General features: G+C 38.3%; 1 protein-coding gene across 1 annotated transcript in view; it reads right to left on the reverse strand.

Annotated features, from left to right (window-relative positions):
• Positions 1-22,350, reverse strand: part of ush2a (Usher syndrome 2A (autosomal recessive, mild)) — a 250,931-nt gene that overhangs the window by 98,838 nt on the left and 129,743 nt on the right. The window contains 2 exon segments of the mRNA XM_048191491.1: positions 16,507-16,649; positions 18,656-18,803. Of these exon segments, the coding sequence (XP_048047448.1) occupies positions 16,507-16,649; positions 18,656-18,803 (291 nt within the window).

The following is a 22,350-nucleotide window of genomic DNA, read 5'->3' on the forward strand; positions in this document are numbered from 1 at the left end:
TCATGCATTCTGTCCCTCTCTCATGTCTGATGGCTGGTGCCTCAGCTATGACTGGTATGAAACAGACTAAAATGCTTTTGTTTCAAACTTAATTTCAATGAAATTAGTTGATTTTAAAGAAATCTTCACACCACATGCTTTATACAGTACTTGCAAAGTTTTTGTAAACCCCAAACCCTAACGGGATAGTCCACCAAAAAATAGAAATTCTGTAATTTACTCACTCTCATGTTCTATACCTTTGTAACTTTCTTTATTTTTGCAGAAAACAAAAGAAGATATTTTCAAGAATGCTGGGGTCTGAACAACATTGAATTTCATTTTATAGAAAAAAAAAAAAAAAAAACTTTTTCAAAACTTCTTTTGTGCTGATGCATACTAAGCATCATGACAATGGCAAATGCAGCATTTCATTTAAACACAACTGAGGCCTAAACCCTAAGACTACCTGAACACCTTCTTTTGCTGCTTTGCAAGCACTGGCATTTCCTTCAGGAAATGCAAATCGAGAAAATACTATTTTGATGATTTGTCTTTATTTGCTATGTGGAGCATTGCTATTGGGTTTCAGAATAATGCTGATCCAAAATGTCACATTGGTTTATTGCACTATATGTGCTCAGTCTGTGTGGCACGATATATGGATGCAGATTTACATTACAGTAATTTCTTATACCATTTTTCTGACAGAACTGTTAAGAAATCCCAGAAAAAAACTGAAGAATGATAAGTAAAAGAGCTCGAACATTTGGTAAAAGGAAAGCAGTTACAGGAGGAATATATGAGATGTGGTAATTGAAGTGAAGTTGTTTTGTTGCGTTTTAAGTGTCTCCTGTCTGCTCTGGAGCCTGGGCTGTCTGATTGATATTTGGGCCCTATGAAAGCTCATTTGAAGGTAATGTTTTCCTCCTCCATTTACATCCCACGGTAGCACGGTAATGGCGTACCGGCAAGGGCGTGTGGATCAAGGTGACTGGCTCTCTCTCTGCCGTGCTGGGCTGCTGATGTCTCCCCACAGATGGCCCACTTTCCACCTCCCATCACCATCACCTCCCAACTGACTCACTATGTATAGAGGAGACATAACCGGCTACATGTACTCTTTCTCTCCCCAAAGCTCAGCGGCCACCACAACAAGCATCAAGGTAATGACTTAAAAAAAAATCTAATAATGAAAAATAAAGGGACATGACAGAGAGGAAGCACACAGATGGAGCAAATTCGCTTCACAGTTGTATCACTTTTGCATGTTATTTAAAGGGATAGTTCACCCAAAAATTTAAATTCTGTAATCATTTACCGTCATTTTATCTTCGGAACACAAATGAAGATTTCTGCTCCCTCGTTGACAGCTACGCAACTACCACTTTGACACTTCAGAAGGTTCATAAAGAGATTGTAAAACTAATCCATATGAATTGAATGGTTTAGTCCAAATTTTCTGAAGAGTCGTGATCACTTTATATGATGAATAGATTGAATTTAGGGTTTTATTTACATATAAACATAGATCAGCGAACATAAACAGAAGCTCAACGAAGCCTGCGTGATGCACGAACACAAACCTCATTGGTTCTTGTTCAAGCTCAAACGTGCTACGTAACACACATGTCAAGCAAACATACTTGAGCTTCCATTTACCACAACTGATGTGTACGTTGATGAATGTTTGTATTTAAATAAAAGCTTAAATTATATCTGTTCAGTGTATTAAAAAAAAAAAAGGACAAAACTGCTCATATGGATTAGTCTCTTTTTGAACTTTTTGAAAGGTCAAAGTGGTAGTTGCATAGCTGTCAATGGAGGGACAGAAATTGCTCAGATTTTATTAAAAATATCTTCATTTGTGTTCAGAAGATGAATGGAAGTCTTATGGGTTTGGAACGACATAGTGGTGAGTAAATGATGACAGAATTTTCATTTTTGGGTGAACTAACCCTTTAAGAGCAAAATCCTGCATCTTATTCACTAACCACCTACAATTCACTTAAAGTTGCCCAAGAATGCTTTTTCACAAGATGTAATGTAAGTCTAAGGTGTCTCCTGAATGTGTCTGTGAAGTTTCAGCTCAAAATACCCCATAGATTTTTTAAATTTTTTAACTGCCTATTTTGGGGCATCATTAACTATACACTGATTTTGGCAGCACCGCCCCTTTAAATCGCGTGCTCCCTGCCACACAAGCTCTCGACTATATTACAGTGCATTTACAAAGTTCACACAGCTAATATAATTCTCAAATGGATCTTTACAAGATGTTCGTCATGCATGCTGTATGCATGCTTCGAATTATGTGAGTAAAGTATTTATTTTGATGTTTACGTTTGATTCTGTATGAGTTTGAGGCTATATGCTCTGTGGCTAACGGCTAATGCTACACTGTTGGAGAGATTTATAAAGAATGAAGTTGTGTTTATGCATTATACAGACTGCACATGTTTAAAAATGAAAATAGCGACGGCTCTTGTCTCCGTGAATACAGTAATAAACGATGGTAACTTTAACCACATTTAACAGTACATTAGCAACATGCTAACGAAACATTTAGAAAGACAATTTACAAATATAGCTGCGAGCAGCGATGGCGGGCCCAAGCCCGGTGGCACCGCCACCCCGGTGGCTTCAGGGCAACTGTGCACAGCGGGCAATAGGCACTTAAAACGGTTAAACATCAAAGGACTATGTCAAATTCACTCCACATTTACTGCACTACAAGGTGCCACTATAGAGCCCCTCCTCCCTGCCCATTTTCAAAGGATTACATGTGCCAAGTTTTAACATTATTCTGATGAATTTTGAAGCAAATCAGGTAAAAATAAGAGGGTGATCTCAATGTATGCTGAAAGTGACACATTTTCTGCTTCCAGTTGGTGGCGCTATGACTTTGAATCACAATAGTCACATCCATGTGATCAGCCTTGTACAACGAAGACTAAGCCGAAGTTTCATCAAAATCAATTAATGTATGCAGGAGTTATAACACTTTGTTTCCCTTTTCTTGTCATAAATTCGTTGCCTCGCCACGGCCAAACCATTTGAGATATCCAAAATCCGTTTGCAATTAAACAACTTCAATGTGTTAGCAACAAGTTAAAAAAAGCTTGGTGTAAATTGGATAAACCCTGTAGGAGTAGTAGTATAAAATTCATAGCCTGTTTTTTCAAAAAATTAACATTCAAACCAAAATAGCTGACTTCCTGTTGGTCGGAGCTAATGAATGTAAATTAGAAAATTGTCCGGCTTGATGAGAACAATATGTGTACCGAGTTTGGTGACTGTAGGAAAAACTAACCCCCCCACTTTTGTCAAAAGGTGGCGCTACTGAGCCCCTCCACCACGCCCATTTCTATGGCTTTGTCCATGTCTACTGGTTGACAATATTGATGTGTGTGTCGAGTTTCATGCAATTTGAAGCATGTTAAGAGCCTCAAAAACACTCAAGAATATTATTACAGTTTGACCTGTTGCCATGGCAACAATATTTCAAATATCAAAAATCCTGTCATAGGTCTACATCTGCTGTGTATTGACATTACACTGATGAAGTTTGAAGCAAATCAGGTAAAAATAAGAGGGTGATCTCAAAACATTTCAAAAGTGATACACTTCCTGCTGCCAGTTGGTGGCGCTATAACTTTGACTCACAATAGTCACATCCATGTGATCAGACTCCTATAACGAACACACTCGTGAAGTTTCATAAAGATCAATATATGTATGCAGACGTTATAACACATTTCCTGTTTCCTTTTTCTCGCCATAAATTAGTTGCCTCGCCACGGCCAAACCGTTCGAGATATCAAAAATCCCCTGGCAATTTTTCATCATCAGTGTCTTGACTTCATGCTGACCGAGTTTGGTAGCGATCGGATTAATCGTCTAGGAGGAGTATATCAAATTCCAGAGCATGCGTTTTTCAAACAACCCTTAATAGCTGACTTCCTGTTGGCGTGGTGTTTAACTTAGAGCACGAAAGTTGTTCGGCCCGATGAGGTCTATATGTGTACTGAGTTTCATACTAATACGTGCAAGCGTGTTTAATATATGGACCAAATTTTCAGACTTTTTTCAAGGGGGCGCTGTCGAGCCCCCCTGCCACGCCCGGGTACCAGCCTCTCCGGCGTCCTAATGGCCGCGGATTCCAATGTGTGTGCCAATTTTCAAGAGTTTTTGAGCATGTTAAGGCCCCCAAAATGCCCCGGAAGACGGAAAAAAAAATAAAATAAAATAAAATAAATATAGCTGCGAGCAGCGATGGCGGGCCCAAGCCCGGTGGCACCGCCACCCCGGTGGCTTCAGGGCAACTGTGCACAGCGGGCAATAGGCACTTAAAACGGTTAAACATCAAAGGACTATGTCAAATTCACTCCACATTTACTGCACTACAAGGTGCCACTATAGAGCCCCTCCTCCCTGCCCATTTTCAAAGGATTACATGTGCCAAGTTTTAACATTATTCTGATGAATTTTGAAGCAAATCAGGTAAAAATAAGAGGGTGATCTCAATGTATGCTGAAAGTGACACATTTTCTGCTTCCAGTTGGTGGCGCTATTACTTTGAATCACAATAGTCACATCCATGTGATCAGCCTTGTACAACGAAGACTAAGCCGAAGTTTCATCAAAATCAATTAATGTATGCAGAAGTTATAACACTTTGTTTCCCTTTTCTTGCCATAAATTCGTTGCCTCGCCACGGCCAAACCGTTTGAGATATCCAAAATCCGTTTGCAATTAAACAACTTCAATGTGTTAGCAACAAGTTAAAAAAAGTTTGGTGTAAATTGGATAAACCCTGTAGGAGCAGTAGTATAAAATTCATAGCCTGTTTTTTCAAAAAATTAACATTCAAACCAAAATAGCTGACTTCCTGTTGGTCGGAGCTAATGAATGTAAATTAGAAAATTGTCCGGCTTGATGAGAACAATATGTGTACCGAGTTTGGTGATTGTAGGAAAAACTAACCCCCCCACTTTTGTCAAAAGGTGGCGCTACTGAGCCCCTCCACCACGCCCATTTCTATGGCTTTGTCCATGTCTACTGGTTGACAATATTGATGTGTGTGTCGAGTTTCATGCAATTTGAAGCATGTTAAGAGCCTCAAAAACACTCAAGAATATTATTACAGTTTGACCTGTTGCCATGGCAACAATATTTCAAATATCAAAAATCCTGTCATAGGTCTACATCTGCTGTGTATTGACATTACACTGATGAAGTTTGAAGCAAATCAGGTAAAAATAAGAGGGTGATCTCAAAACATTTCAAAAAGTGATACACTTCCTGCTGCCAGTTGGTGGCGCTATAACTTTGACTCACAATAGTCACATCCATGTGATCAGACTCCTATAACGAACACACTCGTGAAGTTTCATAAAGATCAATATATGTATGCAGACGTTATAACACATTTCCTGTTTCCTTTTTCTCGCCATAAATTCGTTGCCTCGCCACGGCCAAACCGTTCGAGATATCAAAAATCCCCTGGCAATTTTTAATCATCAGTGTCTTGACTTCATGCTGACCGAGTTTGGTGGCGATCGGATTAATCGTCTAGGAGGAGTATATCAAATTCCAGAGCATGCGTTTTTCAAACAACCCTTAATAGCTGACTTCCTGTTGGCGTGGTGTTTAACTTAGAGCACGAAAGTTGTTCGGCCCGATGAGGTCTATATGTGTACTGAGTTTCATACTAATACGTGCAAGCGTGTTTAATATATGGACCAAATTTTCAGACTTTTTTCAAGGGGGCGCTGTCGAGCCCCCCTGCCACGCCCGGGTACCAGCCTCTCCGGCGTCCTAATGGCCGCGGATTCCAATGTGTGTGCCAATTTTCAAGAGTTTTTGAGCATGTTAAGGCCCCCAAAAAGCCCCGGAAGACGGAAAAAAAATAAAAAAAAAAAAAAAAAAAAAATAATAATAATCCTTAGAAGAACAAGAGGGCCCTGCGCGAATTTTCGCTTGGGCCCTAATAAATATAGCTGCGAGCAGCGATGGCGGGCCCAAGCCCGGTGGCACCGCCACCCCGGTGGCTTCAGGGCAACTGTGCACAGCGGGCAATAGGCACTTAAAACGGTTAAACATCAAAGGACTATGTCAAATTCACTCCACATTTACTGCACTACAAGGTGCCGCTATAGAGCCCCTCCTCCCTGCCCATTTTCAAAGGATTACATGTGCCAAGTTTTAACATTATTCTGATGAATTTTGAAGCAAATCAGGTAAAAATAAGAGGGTGATCTCAATGTATGCTGAAAGTGACACATTTTCTGCTTCCAGTTGGTGGCGCTATGACTTTGAATCACAATAGTCACATCCATGTGATCAGCCTTGTACAACGAAGACTAAGCCGAAGTTTCATCAAAATCAATTAATGTATGCAGAAGTTATAACACTTTGTTTCCCTTTTCTTGCCATAAATTCGTTGCCTCGCCACGGCCAAACCGTTTGAGATATCCAAAATCCGTTTGCAATTAAACAACTTCAATGTGTTAGCAACAAGTTAAAAAAAGCTTTGGTGTAAATTGGATAAACCCTGTAGGAGCAGTAGTATAAAATTCATAGCCTGTTTTTTCAAAAAATTAACATTCAAACCAAAATAGCTGACTTCCTGTTGGTCGGAGCTAATGAATGTAAATTAGAAAATTGTCCGGCTTGATGAGAACAATATGTGTACCGAGTTTGGTGACTTGTAGGAAAAACTAACCCCCCCACTTTTGTCAAAAGGTGGCGCTACTGAGCCCCTCCACCACGACCCATTTCTATGGCTTTGTCCATGTCTACTGGTTGACAATATTGATGTGTGTGTCGAGTTTCATGCAATTTGAAGCATGTTAAGAGCCTCAAAAACACTCAAGAATATTATTACAGTTTGACCTGTTGCCATGGCAACAATATTTCAAATATCAAAAATCCTGTCATATGGTCTACATCTGCTGTGTATTGACATTACACTGATGAAGTTTGAAGCAAATCAGGTAAAAATAAGAGGGTGATCTCAAAACATTTCAAAAAGTGATACACTTCCTGCTGCCAGTTGGTGGCGCTATAACTTTGACTCACAATAGTCACATCCATGTGATCAGGACTACCTACAAGCAACACACTCGTGAAGTTTCATAAAGATCAATATATGTATGCAGACGTTATAACACATTTCCTGTTTCCTTTTTCTCGCCATAAATTCGTTGCCTCGCCACGGCCAAACCGTTCGAGATATCAAAAATCCCCTGGCAATTTTTAATCATCAGTGTCTTGACTTCATGCTGACCGAGTTTGGTGGCGATCGGATTAATCGTCTAGGAGGAGTATATCAAATTCCAGAGCATGCGTTTTTCAAACAACCCTTAATAGCTGACTTCCTGTTTGGCGTGGTGTTTAACTTAGAGCACGAAAGTTGTTCGGCCCGATGAGGTCTATATGTGTACTGAGTTTCATACTAATACGTGCAAGCGTTTGTTTAATATATGGACCAAATTTTCAGACTTTTTTCAAGGGGGCGCTGTCGAGCCCCCTGCCACGCCCGGGTACCAGCCTCTCCGGCGTCCTAATGGCCGCGGATTCCAATGTGTGTGCCAATTTTCAAGAGTTTTTGAGCATGGTTAAGGCCCCCAAAAAGCCCCGGAAGACGGAAAAAAAATAAAAAAAAAAAAAAAAAAAAAAAATAATAATAATCCTTAGAAGAACAAGAGGGCCCTGCGCGAATTTTCGCTTGGGCCCTAATAATCCTTAGAAGAACAAGAGGGCCCTGCGCGAATTTTCGCTTGGGCCCTAATAATCCTTAGAAGAACAAGAGGGCCCTGCGCGAATTTTCGCTTGGGCCCTAATAATAAATATAGCTGCGAGCAGCGATGGCGGGCCCAAGCCCGGTGGCACCGCCACCCCGGTGGCTTCAGGGCAACTGTGCACAGCGGGCAATAGGCACTTAAAACGGTTAAACATCAAAGGACTATGTCAAATTCACTCCACATTTACTGCACTACAAGGTGCCACTATAGAGCCCCTCCTCCCTGCCCATTTTCAAAGGATTACATGTGCCAAGTTTTAACATTATTCTGATGAATTTTGAAGCAAATCAGGTAAAAATAAGAGGGTGATCTCAATGTATGCTGAAAGTGACACATTTTCTGCTTCCAGTTGGTGGCGCTATTACTTTGAATCACAATAGTCACATCCATGTGATCAGCCTTGTACAACGAAGACTAAGCCGAAGTTTCATCAAAATCAATTAATGTATGCAGAAGTTATAACACTTTGTTTCCCTTTTCTTGCCATAAATTCGTTGCCTCGCCACGGCCAAACCGTTTGAGATATCCAAAATCCGTTTGCAATTAAACAACTTCAATGTGTTAGCAACAAGTTAAAAAAAGTTTGGTGTAAATTGGATAAACCCTGTAGGAGCAGTAGTATAAAATTCATAGCCTGTTTTTTCAAAAAATTAACATTCAAACCAAAATAGCTGACTTCCTGTTGGTCGGAGCTAATGAATGTAAATTAGAAAATTGTCCGGCTTGATGAGAACAATATGTGTACCGAGTTTGGTGATTGTAGGAAAAACTAACCCCCCACTTTTGTCAAAAGGTGGCGCTACTGAGCCCCTCCACCACGCCCATTTCTATGGCTTTGTCCATGTCTACTGGTTGACAATATTGATGTGTGTGTCGAGTTTCATGCAATTTGAAGCATGTTAAGAGCCTCAAAAACACTCAAGAATATTATTACAGTTTGACCTGTTGCCATGGCAACAATATTTCAAATATCAAAAATCCTGTCATAGGTCTACATCTGCTGTGTATTGACATTACACTGATGAAGTTTGAAGCAAATCAGGTAAAAATAAGAGGGTGATCTCAAAACATTTCAAAAAGTGATACACTTCCTGCTGCCAGTTGGTGGCGCTATAACTTTGACTCACAATAGTCACATCCATGTGATCAGACTCCTATAACGAACACACTCGTGAAGTTTCATAAAGATCAATATATGTATGCAGACGTTATAACACATTTCCTGTTTCCTTTTTCTCGCCATAAATTCGTTGCCTCGCCACGGCCAAACCGTTCGAGATATCAAAAATCCCCTGGCAATTTTTAATCATCAGTGTCTTGACTTCATGCTGACCGAGTTTGGTGGCGATCGGATTAATCGTCTAGGAGGAGTATATCAAATTCCAGAGCATGCGTTTTTCAAACAACCCTTAATAGCTGACTTCCTGTTGGCGTGGTGTTTAACTTAGAGCACGAAAGTTGTTCGGCCCGATGAGGTCTATATGTGTACTGAGTTTCATACTAATACGTGCAAGCGTGTTTAATATATGGACCAAATTTTCAGACTTTTTTCAAGGGGGCGCTGTCGAGCCCCCCTGCCACGCCCGGGTACCAGCCTCTCCGGCGTCCTAATGGCCGCGGATTCCAATGTGTGTGCCAATTTTCAAGAGTTTTTGAGCATGTTAAGGCCCCCAAAAAGCCCCGGAAGACGGAAAAAAAAAAAAAAAAAAAAAAAAAAAAAAAAAAATAATAATCCTTAGAAGAACAAGAGGGCCCTGCGCGAATTTTCGCTTGGGCCCTAATAATCCTTAGAAAAACAAGAGGGCCCTGCGCGAATTTTCGCTTGGGCCCTAATAATCCTTAGAAGAACAAGAGGGCCCTGCGCGCTTAATTCGCTTGGGCCCTAATAATAATCCTTAGAAGAACAAGAGGGCCCTGCGCGAATTTTCGCTTGGGCCCTAAATATCACTAAAAATATCATGCTATCATGGATCATGTCAGTTATTAATGCTCCATCTGCCATTTTTCGCTGTTGTTCTTGCTGGCTTACCTTGTCTGTGCACAGATCCAGACGTTAATACTGCCTTTCCTTGTCTAATGCCTTGAACATGGGCTGGCATATATGCAAATATTGGGGTCATACATATTAATGATCCCGGCCGTTACGTAACAGTCGGTGTTATGTTGAGATCCGCGTGTTTTCCGGAAGTCTTTTAAACAAATGAGATTTATATAAGAAGGAGGAAGCAATGGGGTTTGAAACTCAATGTATGTCTTTTCCATGTACTGAACTCTTGTTATTCAACTATGCCAATATAAATTCAATATTTAATTCTAGGGCACCTTTAACCAGGTGCAAAAAGCACTAAAACAGCTCTGCGATGTAAATTAGAATCATCTGTGTACACTACTGTTTAAAAGTTGTTGTTTTTTTGGAAAGAAATTAATACTTTTATTTAGTAAGGATAAAAGTATCTTTTGAACTATCTATTAATCGAGGGGTCCTGAAAAAACGTATTGTTTTTACAAAAATACTAGGTAGCGCAACTATTTTCAACACTGATAAATATAAGAAATGCTTCTTGAGCATCAAATCAGTGTATTAGAATGATTTTTACCATGTGACAATTTAAAATACATTTTAAAATACATTAAAATAGAAAACAGTTATTGTAAATTGTAATAATATTTCAATATTATTGTTTTGCTGTTTTTTAAACAAATAAATGCAGTCTCGGTCAACCTTAGAGACTTCTTTAAAAAACATAAAAAACTTGAAAATCGACCCCAACCTTTTGAACGGTGGTGTATATTTTTATTGATCATGGCAGCATTATCAAATGAATCAAATGGTAGAGAAAAATATTATAAATACAGATGTGCATACTTTTAGCATTTTTAAGAGCCAATTAAGCCACAACTAAACAGTCAGAATGGACCTGTTTGCCACATTTTCAATTTTGTTCCGTTAACTGATCTGCTAATTCCTATACCAAATTGAGCGGTAGGTGCAAATAATCAGCGCCATCAGCTGACAAAATAGTCTCACTATTTTTATAATGCCAAGTGTCTTCAATATGTAGTAGAAATAAATGCATTATCTAAATAAACTGACCTTTTTTTCAGCCTTATCATAATGACTCTGATCACGAAATGATGTCAAAAAATAAAGAGGTTTAATTCCCATTAGTCATCCCTAACCCTAACTCAAGCCTCCTCCATTTTCAGTTCACACAGTCGGCCGCTGCTTATGATTCCGGCCCAGATTTCTCCATTCATCTAGTAGCTGTTATTTTTGGGGGTAATTTTTTACTGTGTCTGTGAAGGGGCCCTGCCGATTTCACTCCCTCTCCCTCCTGATAAATAAACAATGCACAGATCTGACCTTTGGGTTAACAGGTTTTTATGCTTGCTCCACTCAGCACTCTAACTGATTCAATTACCACAAAGGTTCAGGAGCGTCCATGAATACTGAAAAAGCTCACGGCCGCCGCCACCGCGAAACGCCCGCATAGGTGCTCGCCGGCAAATCCAATGTGGCTCTCAGGAGAAATTCCTTAATTGTAAATAATTTTACCACATGAGACAATCAAGTCACCTTGAACGTGAACCACCCCTCCTTACTTCATCCCCCGGCCAGCCTTCCTTCCTCGGCTCAGCCGCCCGGTCTTTCGGTCTGCAGAGGCAAAGTGTTATTTAAGCTTTACTGGTCTGCGTTAAATTCCGCAATTTGAAGGGCTGTTAAGTTTTTCAATTGAAATTTCATTTAAGATGCAGGTGCTTTTGATTTTATTGATGCTTTACTGCTCTCAGGGTACAAGCAAGAACACAGTGCAATAACAGCAGTCGGCCTCAATCAGGCATCGGCAACAGCTGTAATCTCAGGACATTTGGAATACTTAGAGAGGCCTTTCCTGGGCCACTATAAATCGCTACAGCAGAAGGGAAAACAAGAGCGCGGGCCGCCAAGCCTTAAATCACATTTATAAGGATTTGGTTAGCATAATAATAACACAATCAAGTGACAAGGCAAGGAGGGGGGACCGGGAAACGTGAAGGAAAGAGAGGATTATTTTTAGCATTGCAGAGGTCCTTGTGACAATATGATCGCTTTGAAGGTTAGCTTGGCTGATGTCAACTAGGACGGATGTCGTCGGTATGCTACTTTCAAGAAGCTGTTTAGCACAAAAGAAGATTGTAAAGAAAGAAAATGACAAAAAAATCTTGAGTATTCTTTATCTGAAAGATTTCTTTTAGTTTTGAACTTGATGAAGTGTACGCTATTGTACAGTAAGTTATTTATTTCAAGGTGAACTGCACAGCTGCAGTTGCTCTACCCACAACATTTTAACGACTTCACATGGGGACGGGGTGATAATTAATATCAAGATGAAATAGTAAAGGTTGGGGATGATTCTATTTAAATTAAAACATTTACATGCTCACATTAACAGTACTATTTACAGAATGAACCAGAAAGAGTAATGTTAACCTGCCAAAAAAAAAAAAGTCTTAAAATCTTGGGAGAGAACTAAAATGAAAGTTGAACTGTACATATACTTTAAATATATCAGAATTACTAGAGAAAAAAAAAAAGCCCTACAATTGGCCCTCTAAACCCTTTTATGTATATGTCACTCCAAGCACAAACCCATGCGCTTCAGCACAGGCAGAGAAGACAGAGAAAAGAGCTCTTCTACATGGCAAAGTTTATGTTCACTGAACCGCCTGTCAAGTCTAAGGGGTAAAAATTCATGGATGGAATTACATTAAAAAGATGGTTATAAAATCTTAATGGAATGATAAAAAGGAGAGGAATGAGGGCCTTTTGAATACTTAAAATGCTCATACATCTTCACTAAGGAGATTTCTAGTAGTGTTCTGACATACTGCAGAACAAAAAGAGCCAAACAGACAAACCTAAGTGTTCCCACAGCTCCATCAGTAAGGCTCATGTATTCACCAAACCAGAAATGTGTTCTTTTGAACTCATATTATACTGGATAAAATTTGGCATCATCATTAAATGGATAGTTCACCCTAAAATTAAAATTAAATCATCATTTACGTACCCTGGTGTTGTTATAATGCAGTATGCCGTTGTTTCATTTTTTGGACCACAAAAGGAGTAATTTAAAAAAAAAATTTACCTATCGCTCTCGTCCATATTATGCAGTAAATAGCGACCAGCATCAAGCTTTCAAAAAAAAAGATGTAAAATTATTACAGAGTGGTCCCATTCAACACACGTTGAATTTCCCACTTGTTCAGGGTGTAATACGACGTTTGGTAAAAAAACAAACCAAAATTGTATGTATTATTTAACAAAAATCCTGAACTTGGCCATTGGTCTTCTGTGCATGTATGCACAACTCTATGCAGACTCTATTAGTGCCACAGTTCACGCCGACTTTCCCAGAAAAAGCACACAAGTTGTGAGAAATTCAATTCAATTTAATTCACATTTATTTGTATAGCGCTTTTCACGATACATACCATTTCAAAGCAGCTTTACAGAGAATGCATGTCAACATCACAATTTAAAGAACGCAGTTAGCAAATAATGTAATAATTTAGGCAATTAATTTACAATCACTGTTAGCAAGATTAATAAATACCTGGCATGAAATACAAAGCCTAGAATTTCCAAAAAAAAAGTATCTGTGTACTTCACTGAGTTGAAAATGTCCGGACCAGAACTCTGGTTGTCAGATTACAGTCAGAATGACAGTTGACAGATGTGAACGCGATAACTTCTTGTTGTGATGAACACAACAAATATATATTCACCTCAGAGAAGAAAGCACATGGATTGTATTTCATGTCGCATTTTTCTTAGTCTTGATTTCTCACAACTTCAGAGTTGGATTGAACTGCAGCACTATTATCTCACGAAAGCGCATGTCGCATAACCTTGCACAGAAGATCAATGGCTAAGTTCAGGATTTTCATGAAATAATACATAATTTTTATTTATTTATTTATTCATTTGCCAAACCCTATCATATACCCCCAGGAATATGATATATTTAAAATTGATGCTTGTCATTATTCACTGCCTTTATATGGATGAGTGGGAGTGGGACATTTACATATTTTTTTTGTAGTCCGAAAAAGAAAGCACAGCTTACTACATTAGAACACCAGGGTGAGTAAATGATGACTTAATGTTCATTCTAGGTTGAAATAACCCTTTAACATCAGCTATTATTACAGTGACTTACTTTTAAACTAAAAACAACCAATACTGCGGGTGAAAAACAGACCCATCAAGTACATTTAAAATAAAATAAAATCTAAAAGTACCCCCTGGAACCTCATTAGGAATCATGGTTTCAAATGATATGCCATATTTGAAATTAAAGAAAAAGAAAAATAACCATACAATAACAGAACATCAATGTTAAATCCAAATAAGATGGCAAAAGGTGACAATTCAAATATTTATTTATTTATTTATTAGACACTGTAGGTGATTGCTTACACAGCATCTTATATAGGCCAGCTCATGCACACAGCCTATAGTATGTGCTGCTGTGAACATTTCACACAGAGGTGGAGAAATCTCTCTAGAGGGGATTTCTAAATTAGAGATGAAGATGTGCGGGCAGACTGGGACCCTATCAAAGAAGAAAAAGAGCTAAAGAAAATATGACATACGTTTCTCTCCTCCTATTTCACCTTGCCCATCCTTTCCTCTTCCTTTATCATGCGGCCGGACACATTATTTTGAAGAATCTCCTCAATTCTTTCCTACTGTTAATTTAGTGCGGCTTTGCCGGGTACTATTTCACGTTGATGGGGCGGCTGATGATATGTGTGAGAGTGTTTATTAGCAGTGCCAGGAGCCACTAAAACTCACGCTTTCCCCATAATCCTGCTGCAGAGAGCCGAATATGCCGCATCGAGGCTCTTCACAGCTCATTTCGGAAAAGAAATAAAGGGCTTTTCTCTTTAACAATAACAATCATTTCTCTCCTTCTTGGTAATGCCCAACTGTTCTCAAAGTCATCACCCCTGCCTCAAAGAAAGAGATGTGTAAATAGAGCTAGAGTGAAGGGCTCATTTCTGCTGCCAGATACATGCAGATGGAAAGTGAGGAGGAGGATGGTTTTGATTTATATAGCATGCTGATCAGGATTTGACATGTCGCTTGTTTGGGATTAGGTTGACTTTTAGAAGAGCTGCTAATATGGTGCATGCTGGGTCATTGCAGTTTTGGCATATGGTAGAGTATTTACATAAAAGTGCCAGTTTCCTTATTGCAATGCTCAACAAAATAAGGAACTAACTACACATCTAGCCTCCATGCTTTAAAAATCTTTCCAACTTCTGTACTATACGTGAATACTGTATCAACAAACAGTGGTGCACTAAAAAAGTATTTTCACATAGATATTTAAGAAATTATATTTAATAAATATATGTATTTAATAGGGCTGTCAAACAATTAATCATCATGACTAATCATATCCAAAATAAAAGTTTGTGTTTACATAATATATGTGTGTGTACTGTGTATAATTATTATGTATATTTAAATACACACATATTTAAGAAATATTTGCATGTATATGCTGTAAATATATTTATATAATTTATATTATATATAAATGAATGCTGGGCAAACAATTAATCATGATTAATCACATCCAAAATAAAAGTTTGTGTTCACATAATATATGTGACACATAATATATAGTGACAGCACTAGAAATATATTAATAATACAAATATTTAAAAAAAAATTATACAGATATTTTAATAAAATATATTTAAATAAAAGTTTGCACAAATATTTACATACTGTATTTTGGGTTTTTTAAGTCACATTTTATACAGTGATGTCATATCATATGATATCCTTAACCCAAATTGTGAGTTGATTGCTAAAATGAACATCCATCCATCCGTCCGTCCGTCCGTCCGTCCATCCAACCAAATGCTGTTTTCATTCAACCCTATTTAAACTACTACACATATTCTTGAGTGATCAACAACACATCTGATGCAGATTCTTCAAGGCAATTTATGACACCCTCTTAAAGAACAATGCAACCTATGAAAGAGATGCTAAGCATCCATAAAAAATACTAATTGCAAGCTGCAAGATCAAGTATACAGACACATGGTGCAACACAAGCAGACCAAAGCAGAATCCAAGACAAGATACAGAACAAAAAGTCTCAATGAGGCTGTGAATGTTACTCAGATCACGTAGTTCTGCTCTCAGATGGAGGGAAAACTCTTCCCAAAAGCAGAAGTTGTGAAGTGCTGCAGGGCATTGTGGGGAGGGGGTAGGGGGTTGTCTCCAAGCATGATAATGAAGAGGTGATGGTCCATAATACAGTGCAATCTGAGTGTATGCAAATACTGGCTCAGTAATTATAATGTATGTGCTAATAGGCTGAAGTATAATTAATTTATAACTTAGCAGAGAGTGTCTGTTATGATCCTTAATATGATTCTATTACAGTAATCAGTCCAAAATGACACCGGCAAGGTCATGTGGAAGAGGCGTACCTTTAACTAGTGATCTCTGCCCACTGGCCCTCTCTCTCTCACTCTCTCTCTCAACACCTGCTCTTCTCTGTGGGACAAGCCTCACAGAGGAACCGCCTGACATGTGGTTAAACACACACTCTTTGTGTGCTTAATGATTTTCTGTTGTGTTAGTGAACATTGTGTGTGTGTGTGTGTGTGTGTGTGTGTGTGTGTGTGTTTCAGTTGTGGAACTCACTGTCTTGTGCAGTAAAAAGAGATACCCATGGGCTGCTGGTTTCTCCATGGCTGTTGGACACCAGCAGTCTAAAATGATACTCAGTAAACGGTTCCAGTTCCTTCACCATGTGACTAAAGATGGTCGTCTCATCGTCCATTAACCTGAAGACAGAAATAAATGTGCATGCACAAACATGTTACACTAAACTTAACAGTGTTACATGACAAAAAATGATTTGTTGACATCCCGTAGATGTACTGATATTCTGGAATGTTCATTTTCTTCAGCTTTCAATAAAAGCAATTTTCCCAGGGTTGACATATTCCCTAGTAAAATAGAGTGCAGGACATATAAAAGTGTTTAAAAAAAACTATATCCACTTTATTATGGAAACAAATTTCCACTTCAGAGTAAAAAAAAGAAAGAAAAAAAAAGTCACAATTATGAGAAATAAAGAAGATACACTACCATTCAAAAGTTTGGATTTACATTTTTTTGAAGAAGTCTCTTGCACTCAGCAAGGCTACATTTATTTGATCAAAAATACAGAAAAATATAGTGAAATTATATTACAATTTAAAATAAATGTTGTTTTTTAAATATATATATTTTAAAATGTTATTTTTTCCAATGACGGCAAAGCTGAATTTTTTTCAGAAATCTAATATGTGACCCTGGACCACAAAACCTGTCATGAGGGTCAATTTTTTTGAAATTGAGATTTGTATATCATCTGAAAGCTGAATAATTATGTTTTTCATTGATGTATGGTTTGTTAGGATAGGACAATATTTAAAAATATGGAATCTGAGGGTGCAAAATATTGAGAAAATTGCCTTTAAAGATGTCCAAATGAAGTCCTTAGCAATGCTTATCCACTCACAAAAATACATTTTTGATATATTTATGCTAGGAAATTTACAAAATATCTACATGGAACATTGTTTTGAATGATCGTCTCCAGCTTGGTGTTGTTTTCTTGTGTTAAAATAAATGTTTTGCAAAGAATTGGCGTGTCTGTTCTCCTATTTGTTGCAGCTGAAGAGCCGGATGTAACAAGTGGGGGCTCGTCCGGGATTTGAACACAGGACCTCTCTTATTATTATCAATGTTGTGCTGCTTAATATTTTTAGAGAAACCGTGATACATGTATTTTTTCAGTCTTCTTTGTTAAATACAAAGTTCAAAATAAATATTGTGTAACATAATATAAATGATTTTAATGTCACTTTTGGCCAACTTAATAGGTCCTTGCTGAATAAAAATGTTAACTTCTTTCAAAAATAACAACAAAACTGGTTTTTATTCCTATTCTAGAGAGCATCTGATTGGCCCAAAAACAAAACAAAACAAAAAACAACAGTGTGTGGTGCAGGCTAAGCAATATTTAGCCTGTTTTCTTCACAAAGACTGTAATTCCAGTTCTGACTTAATAGGTGCTTTAAAATTATTAAAATATCTTTTCCAGTAAGTAGTCAAAATCAAATCAACAGTGATCTTAGGATTGAATGTGTTCATCAACTTCTATGGTTAGAATATGTCATTATTCTGATGAAAATACAAGCTGATATTTTTATTGAATTGAAATGAAAAAACAGATATAATCAAGCTGCATTAAATGGCTTACAAGTCCTGCTGATTGGAACAAATCTTTGCTGGTTTTTAAGAAGCGTCAACTTCCACAGAGCTTCACGATTAAATTTACCATGGAGTATAATAAATAAATCACATGAACAATGAAATACATTTCAAAAGAATCCCAGGAAATGAGGGTGATATATAATACATGCGCCTAGTCATTTATTTATTACAACAGAATGAGAATTCCCCTATTTCTGATTAAATTGCAATTTGTTGTCAGGGAGCATGTAATGCATACATATTAGATAAAACATTTGTTTCTTTCTTTTTTTTCCATAAGGACAGCCCTGGTCTAGGCCTATTATTTGATATTCCTGTACATCTGCTCTACAACAAGCAACTGCTGCTTTCTTCCCTTTAGATCAAATACTTTAGATACAGATATATCCTGCAAGTCTCCAGATTCACTGTCTTAGATCATTTTGTATTTTCAGCACAAAAATGTACTGTTGATGGTAGCATGTTTGCTGTGGCAGTGGTGTGTACACAGTTAAAGGTCTTGATTATTTTGTTGAGCTGAGCTTACTGGTGAACTTGTGGGGAAGCTGAAGTTCTCATCTGGAGCCTGTAGCGCAGGGGTCCGGGAGCGTTGTGGCGCGCTGGAGCAGCCCAGGCCACCTGCAGCGAGGTGGGGGTGGCAGCTGCCAGCCTGGGGGGCAGGAGGCCATCTGGAGCTGTATGTGGAGAGGATACAGAGGTGAAGTGGAGCAGAGAAAAGACCTGCACGGTGCAGCATATGCTAAAGAACATGGGTAGAAACACTGCTGGGGATGGGAGCATTTTAGGGGTGAGCTTACTGTATATATACACTACAACATATGCTGGACAACAAACACTCACAATGGGATACAATGCGTTTATGGAGGACCTACTGAATGAAATGGGTTTAAAGGGAAAGATTGGTTTTCATTTAGTTGCCAATATTATATGTCAGCTATGTTTAAGCTGTTTCTTTACAGTTATTTGGACAGCCATTAGATTTATCTGAACTTTTGGTTTAAAAAAGCATCAATATTACTGAAATTTTTTTTTTTAATGTCAACATACACAAAAAGTTCCACAACATACTTTTTCCAAGAAAAATACTAAGCAGCACAATGTGCTTTCAACATTGAATAATATGTTTCTTGAGCACCAAATCATAATTTTACAATGATTTCTAAAGGATCGTGTGACGCTGAACCATGTGGAAGAATGAACTGCTGAAAATTCATGGAAGAGAAGAAATTGTTGAATAAAGTCATTATTTTTGTTTTGTTTTTGTGCACAAAAAGTAACTTTGTTGCTTCAAAACATTAAGGTTGAACCACTGTAGTCATGTGGTGACTCAAGAATATTTTTTGTGTGCAAAAAAACCCAAAATAACATCTTTTTAACAATATCTAGTGATGGCCGATTTCAAAACACTGCTTCATGAAGCTTCGGAGCTTTACGAATCAAATCTGTCGCTTGGAGTGCCAAAGTCACATGATTTCAGCAGTTTGGCAGTTTGATACACGATCCGAATCACTGATTCGACTCAAAAGATTTATAATGCTCCAAAGTGGTGTTTTGAAATCGGCCATCACTAGATATTGTTAAAAAGTCGTTATTTTACAAACATTTGTGAAAGAATGGGTCGCTCTCAGGAGCTCAGTGAATTCAAGCGTGATACCGTGATAGGTTGCCTGTGCAATAAGTCCTATCATGAAATGTCCTCACTACTACATATTCCATGGTCAGCTGTTAGTGGTATCATAACAAAGTGGAAGCAATTAGGAACAACAGCAACTCAGCCACAAAGCGGTAGGCCATGTAAAAATCACAGAGGGGGGTCAGCGCATGCTGAGGCACACAGTGTGCAGAAGTCGCCAACTTTCTGCAGTCAATAGCTACAGACCTCCAAACTTCATGTGGCCTTCAGATTAGCTCAAGAACAGTGCGTAGAGAGCTTCATGGAAAGGGTTTCCATGGTTGAGCAGCTGCATCCAAGTCTTACATCACCAAAGCGTCGGATGCAGTGGTGTAAAGCACACGCCACTGGACTCTAGAGCAGTGGAGACGTGTTCTCTGGAGTGATGAATCATGCTTCTCTGTCTGGCAATCCCATGGATGAGTCTGGGTTTGGCGGTTGCCAGGAGAACAGTACTTGCCTGACTGCATTGTGCCAAGTGTAAAGTTTGGTGGAGGGGGGATTATGGTGTGGGGTTGTATTTCAGAAGTTGGGCTTGGCCCCTTAGTTCCAGTGAAAGGAACTCTTAATGCTTCAGCATACCAAGACATTTTGGACAATTTCATGCTCCCAACTTTCTGGGAACAGTTTGGGGATGGCCCATTCCTGTTCCAACGTGACTGTGCACCAGTGAACGAAGCAAGGTCCATAAAGACATGGATGAGCGAGTTTGGTGTGGAAGAACTTGACTGCCCTGCACAGTCCTGACCTCAACCCGATAGAACACCTTTGGGATGAATTAGAGCTGAGACTGTGAGCCAGGTCTTCTCGTCCAACATCAGTGCCTGACCTTATAAATGCGCTTCTAGAAGAATGGTCAAAAATTCCCATAAACACACTCCTAAACCTTGTGGAAAGCCTTCCCAGAAAAGTTGAAGCTGTTATAGCTGCAAAGGATGGGCCAAATCCATATTAAACTCTACAGATTAAGAATGGGATGTCATTAAATTTGCGTGGACGTAAAGGCAGGTGTCCCAAAACTTTTGGCAATATAGTGTATTTTAAAATATATAAAAATAAAAAGGTCATTTTAAATTGTAATAATATTTCACAAATAACAGTTTTCTGATCAAATAAATGCAGCCTTGGTAAGCACAAGAATCTTCTATAAAAAACGTTTTAAAAATCTTACCAACCCCAAACTTTTGAATGGTAGTGTATAGGTTGCAAGCACTGTAAATACAGTGCATTCTTTTTTTGTTTTTGTTTTGTTTTAAATATTTAATATTCTGCTGGTGAGAAGTCAAGGGGCTGTGCACATTACAGATTGGAGAGAGAAAGAGACAGGCAGAGAGAGTGGATTGAGAATTCCTCTGTTTTTAAAGAGAGAGAGAGTCAAGAGAAGGGCGGAGAATGTGAATGGCACTTGTCTAATGGTGCGGTCAGCTCTCTGTGCCTCTGATTTACAAGGACTTCCTGGCCCCTTCTCAGCCTTCTCGCCTCACTTCTAGCCCAACGCACCATCAACCCCATGGATAATACTGCGGCTTCTATTTACTGCGAGAGTCATCTGTCCTCAACACAATCTCACTGGTCAGGGTACTTACACACATACCCTTACCCTCATACACACATATTCAAATAACATCTGTGAATTTCATAATATTAATACTTTGCATCAAGAATACTGAATTTTTCCATATGGGACAGAACCATGGGATGGGATCAAAGAAATGTTGTTTAAATATAATATAATATAATATAATATAATATAATATAATATAATATAATATAATATAATATAATATAATATAATATATATATAATATAATATAATACAAAAATTATAAAATAAATAGATTAAAAATGTATAATAATAAATAATTTTTAACTAAAGTATAACTGCATTTCAACATAGATCTCATGATTTGCAAATTGCTTATATTATCCACAAGTCATTGAGACTATATTACAAAATTGCCTGGAAGCACATGAAAACATCTCAGCCATCACAAAAGAAAACAACTTGATTCTGGGTCTTGTCTCAGTGCTTAGGGAGGACTCCAGGCAAAAATCATCTATTCTGAGGAGCAATCTAGTCAGAATCAGCCTCAATAATACAGCACTCCAATGCTCCAAGTGAAGTCCTTTCACTAAGTGAAGCCTCATTCTCAATCAACCCTCCTCTTGTCCAGCCACAAGAACTCAATAACTGTTGATTACTTAAGTCATTTTGGCCCCACTGAAATAGAATCGCCTTGATAGAATACGAATTAGAATTGAATACGCCCGTGATGGCCAAAGCAAAAAACAAAACAAAGGGTTATGAGGGTGAGACTAAATTCCTGGTTCCGTGGTCTCTGGTGTACAGAGAAATAAATGAGATCAACTCATTGACATTAAAGCAAGAAAAAAAGATGTTAATACTTTGATTGATGAGCGATGGAACTGCCAATTATGTCAATAAAGAGTATGGATATGCCAAGCTGTTGTGGGACTTTCAAAAGCTTGACGTACCCATGCGTCATTTAGGAGGACAGGGTGACAGCCTGATTGAACGGAGAAGGAAG

This window comes from Megalobrama amblycephala, linkage group LG5, assembly GCF_018812025.1.
Source record: "Megalobrama amblycephala isolate DHTTF-2021 linkage group LG5, ASM1881202v1, whole genome shotgun sequence".
Lineage (NCBI taxonomy): Eukaryota > Metazoa > Chordata > Actinopteri > Cypriniformes > Xenocyprididae > Megalobrama > Megalobrama amblycephala.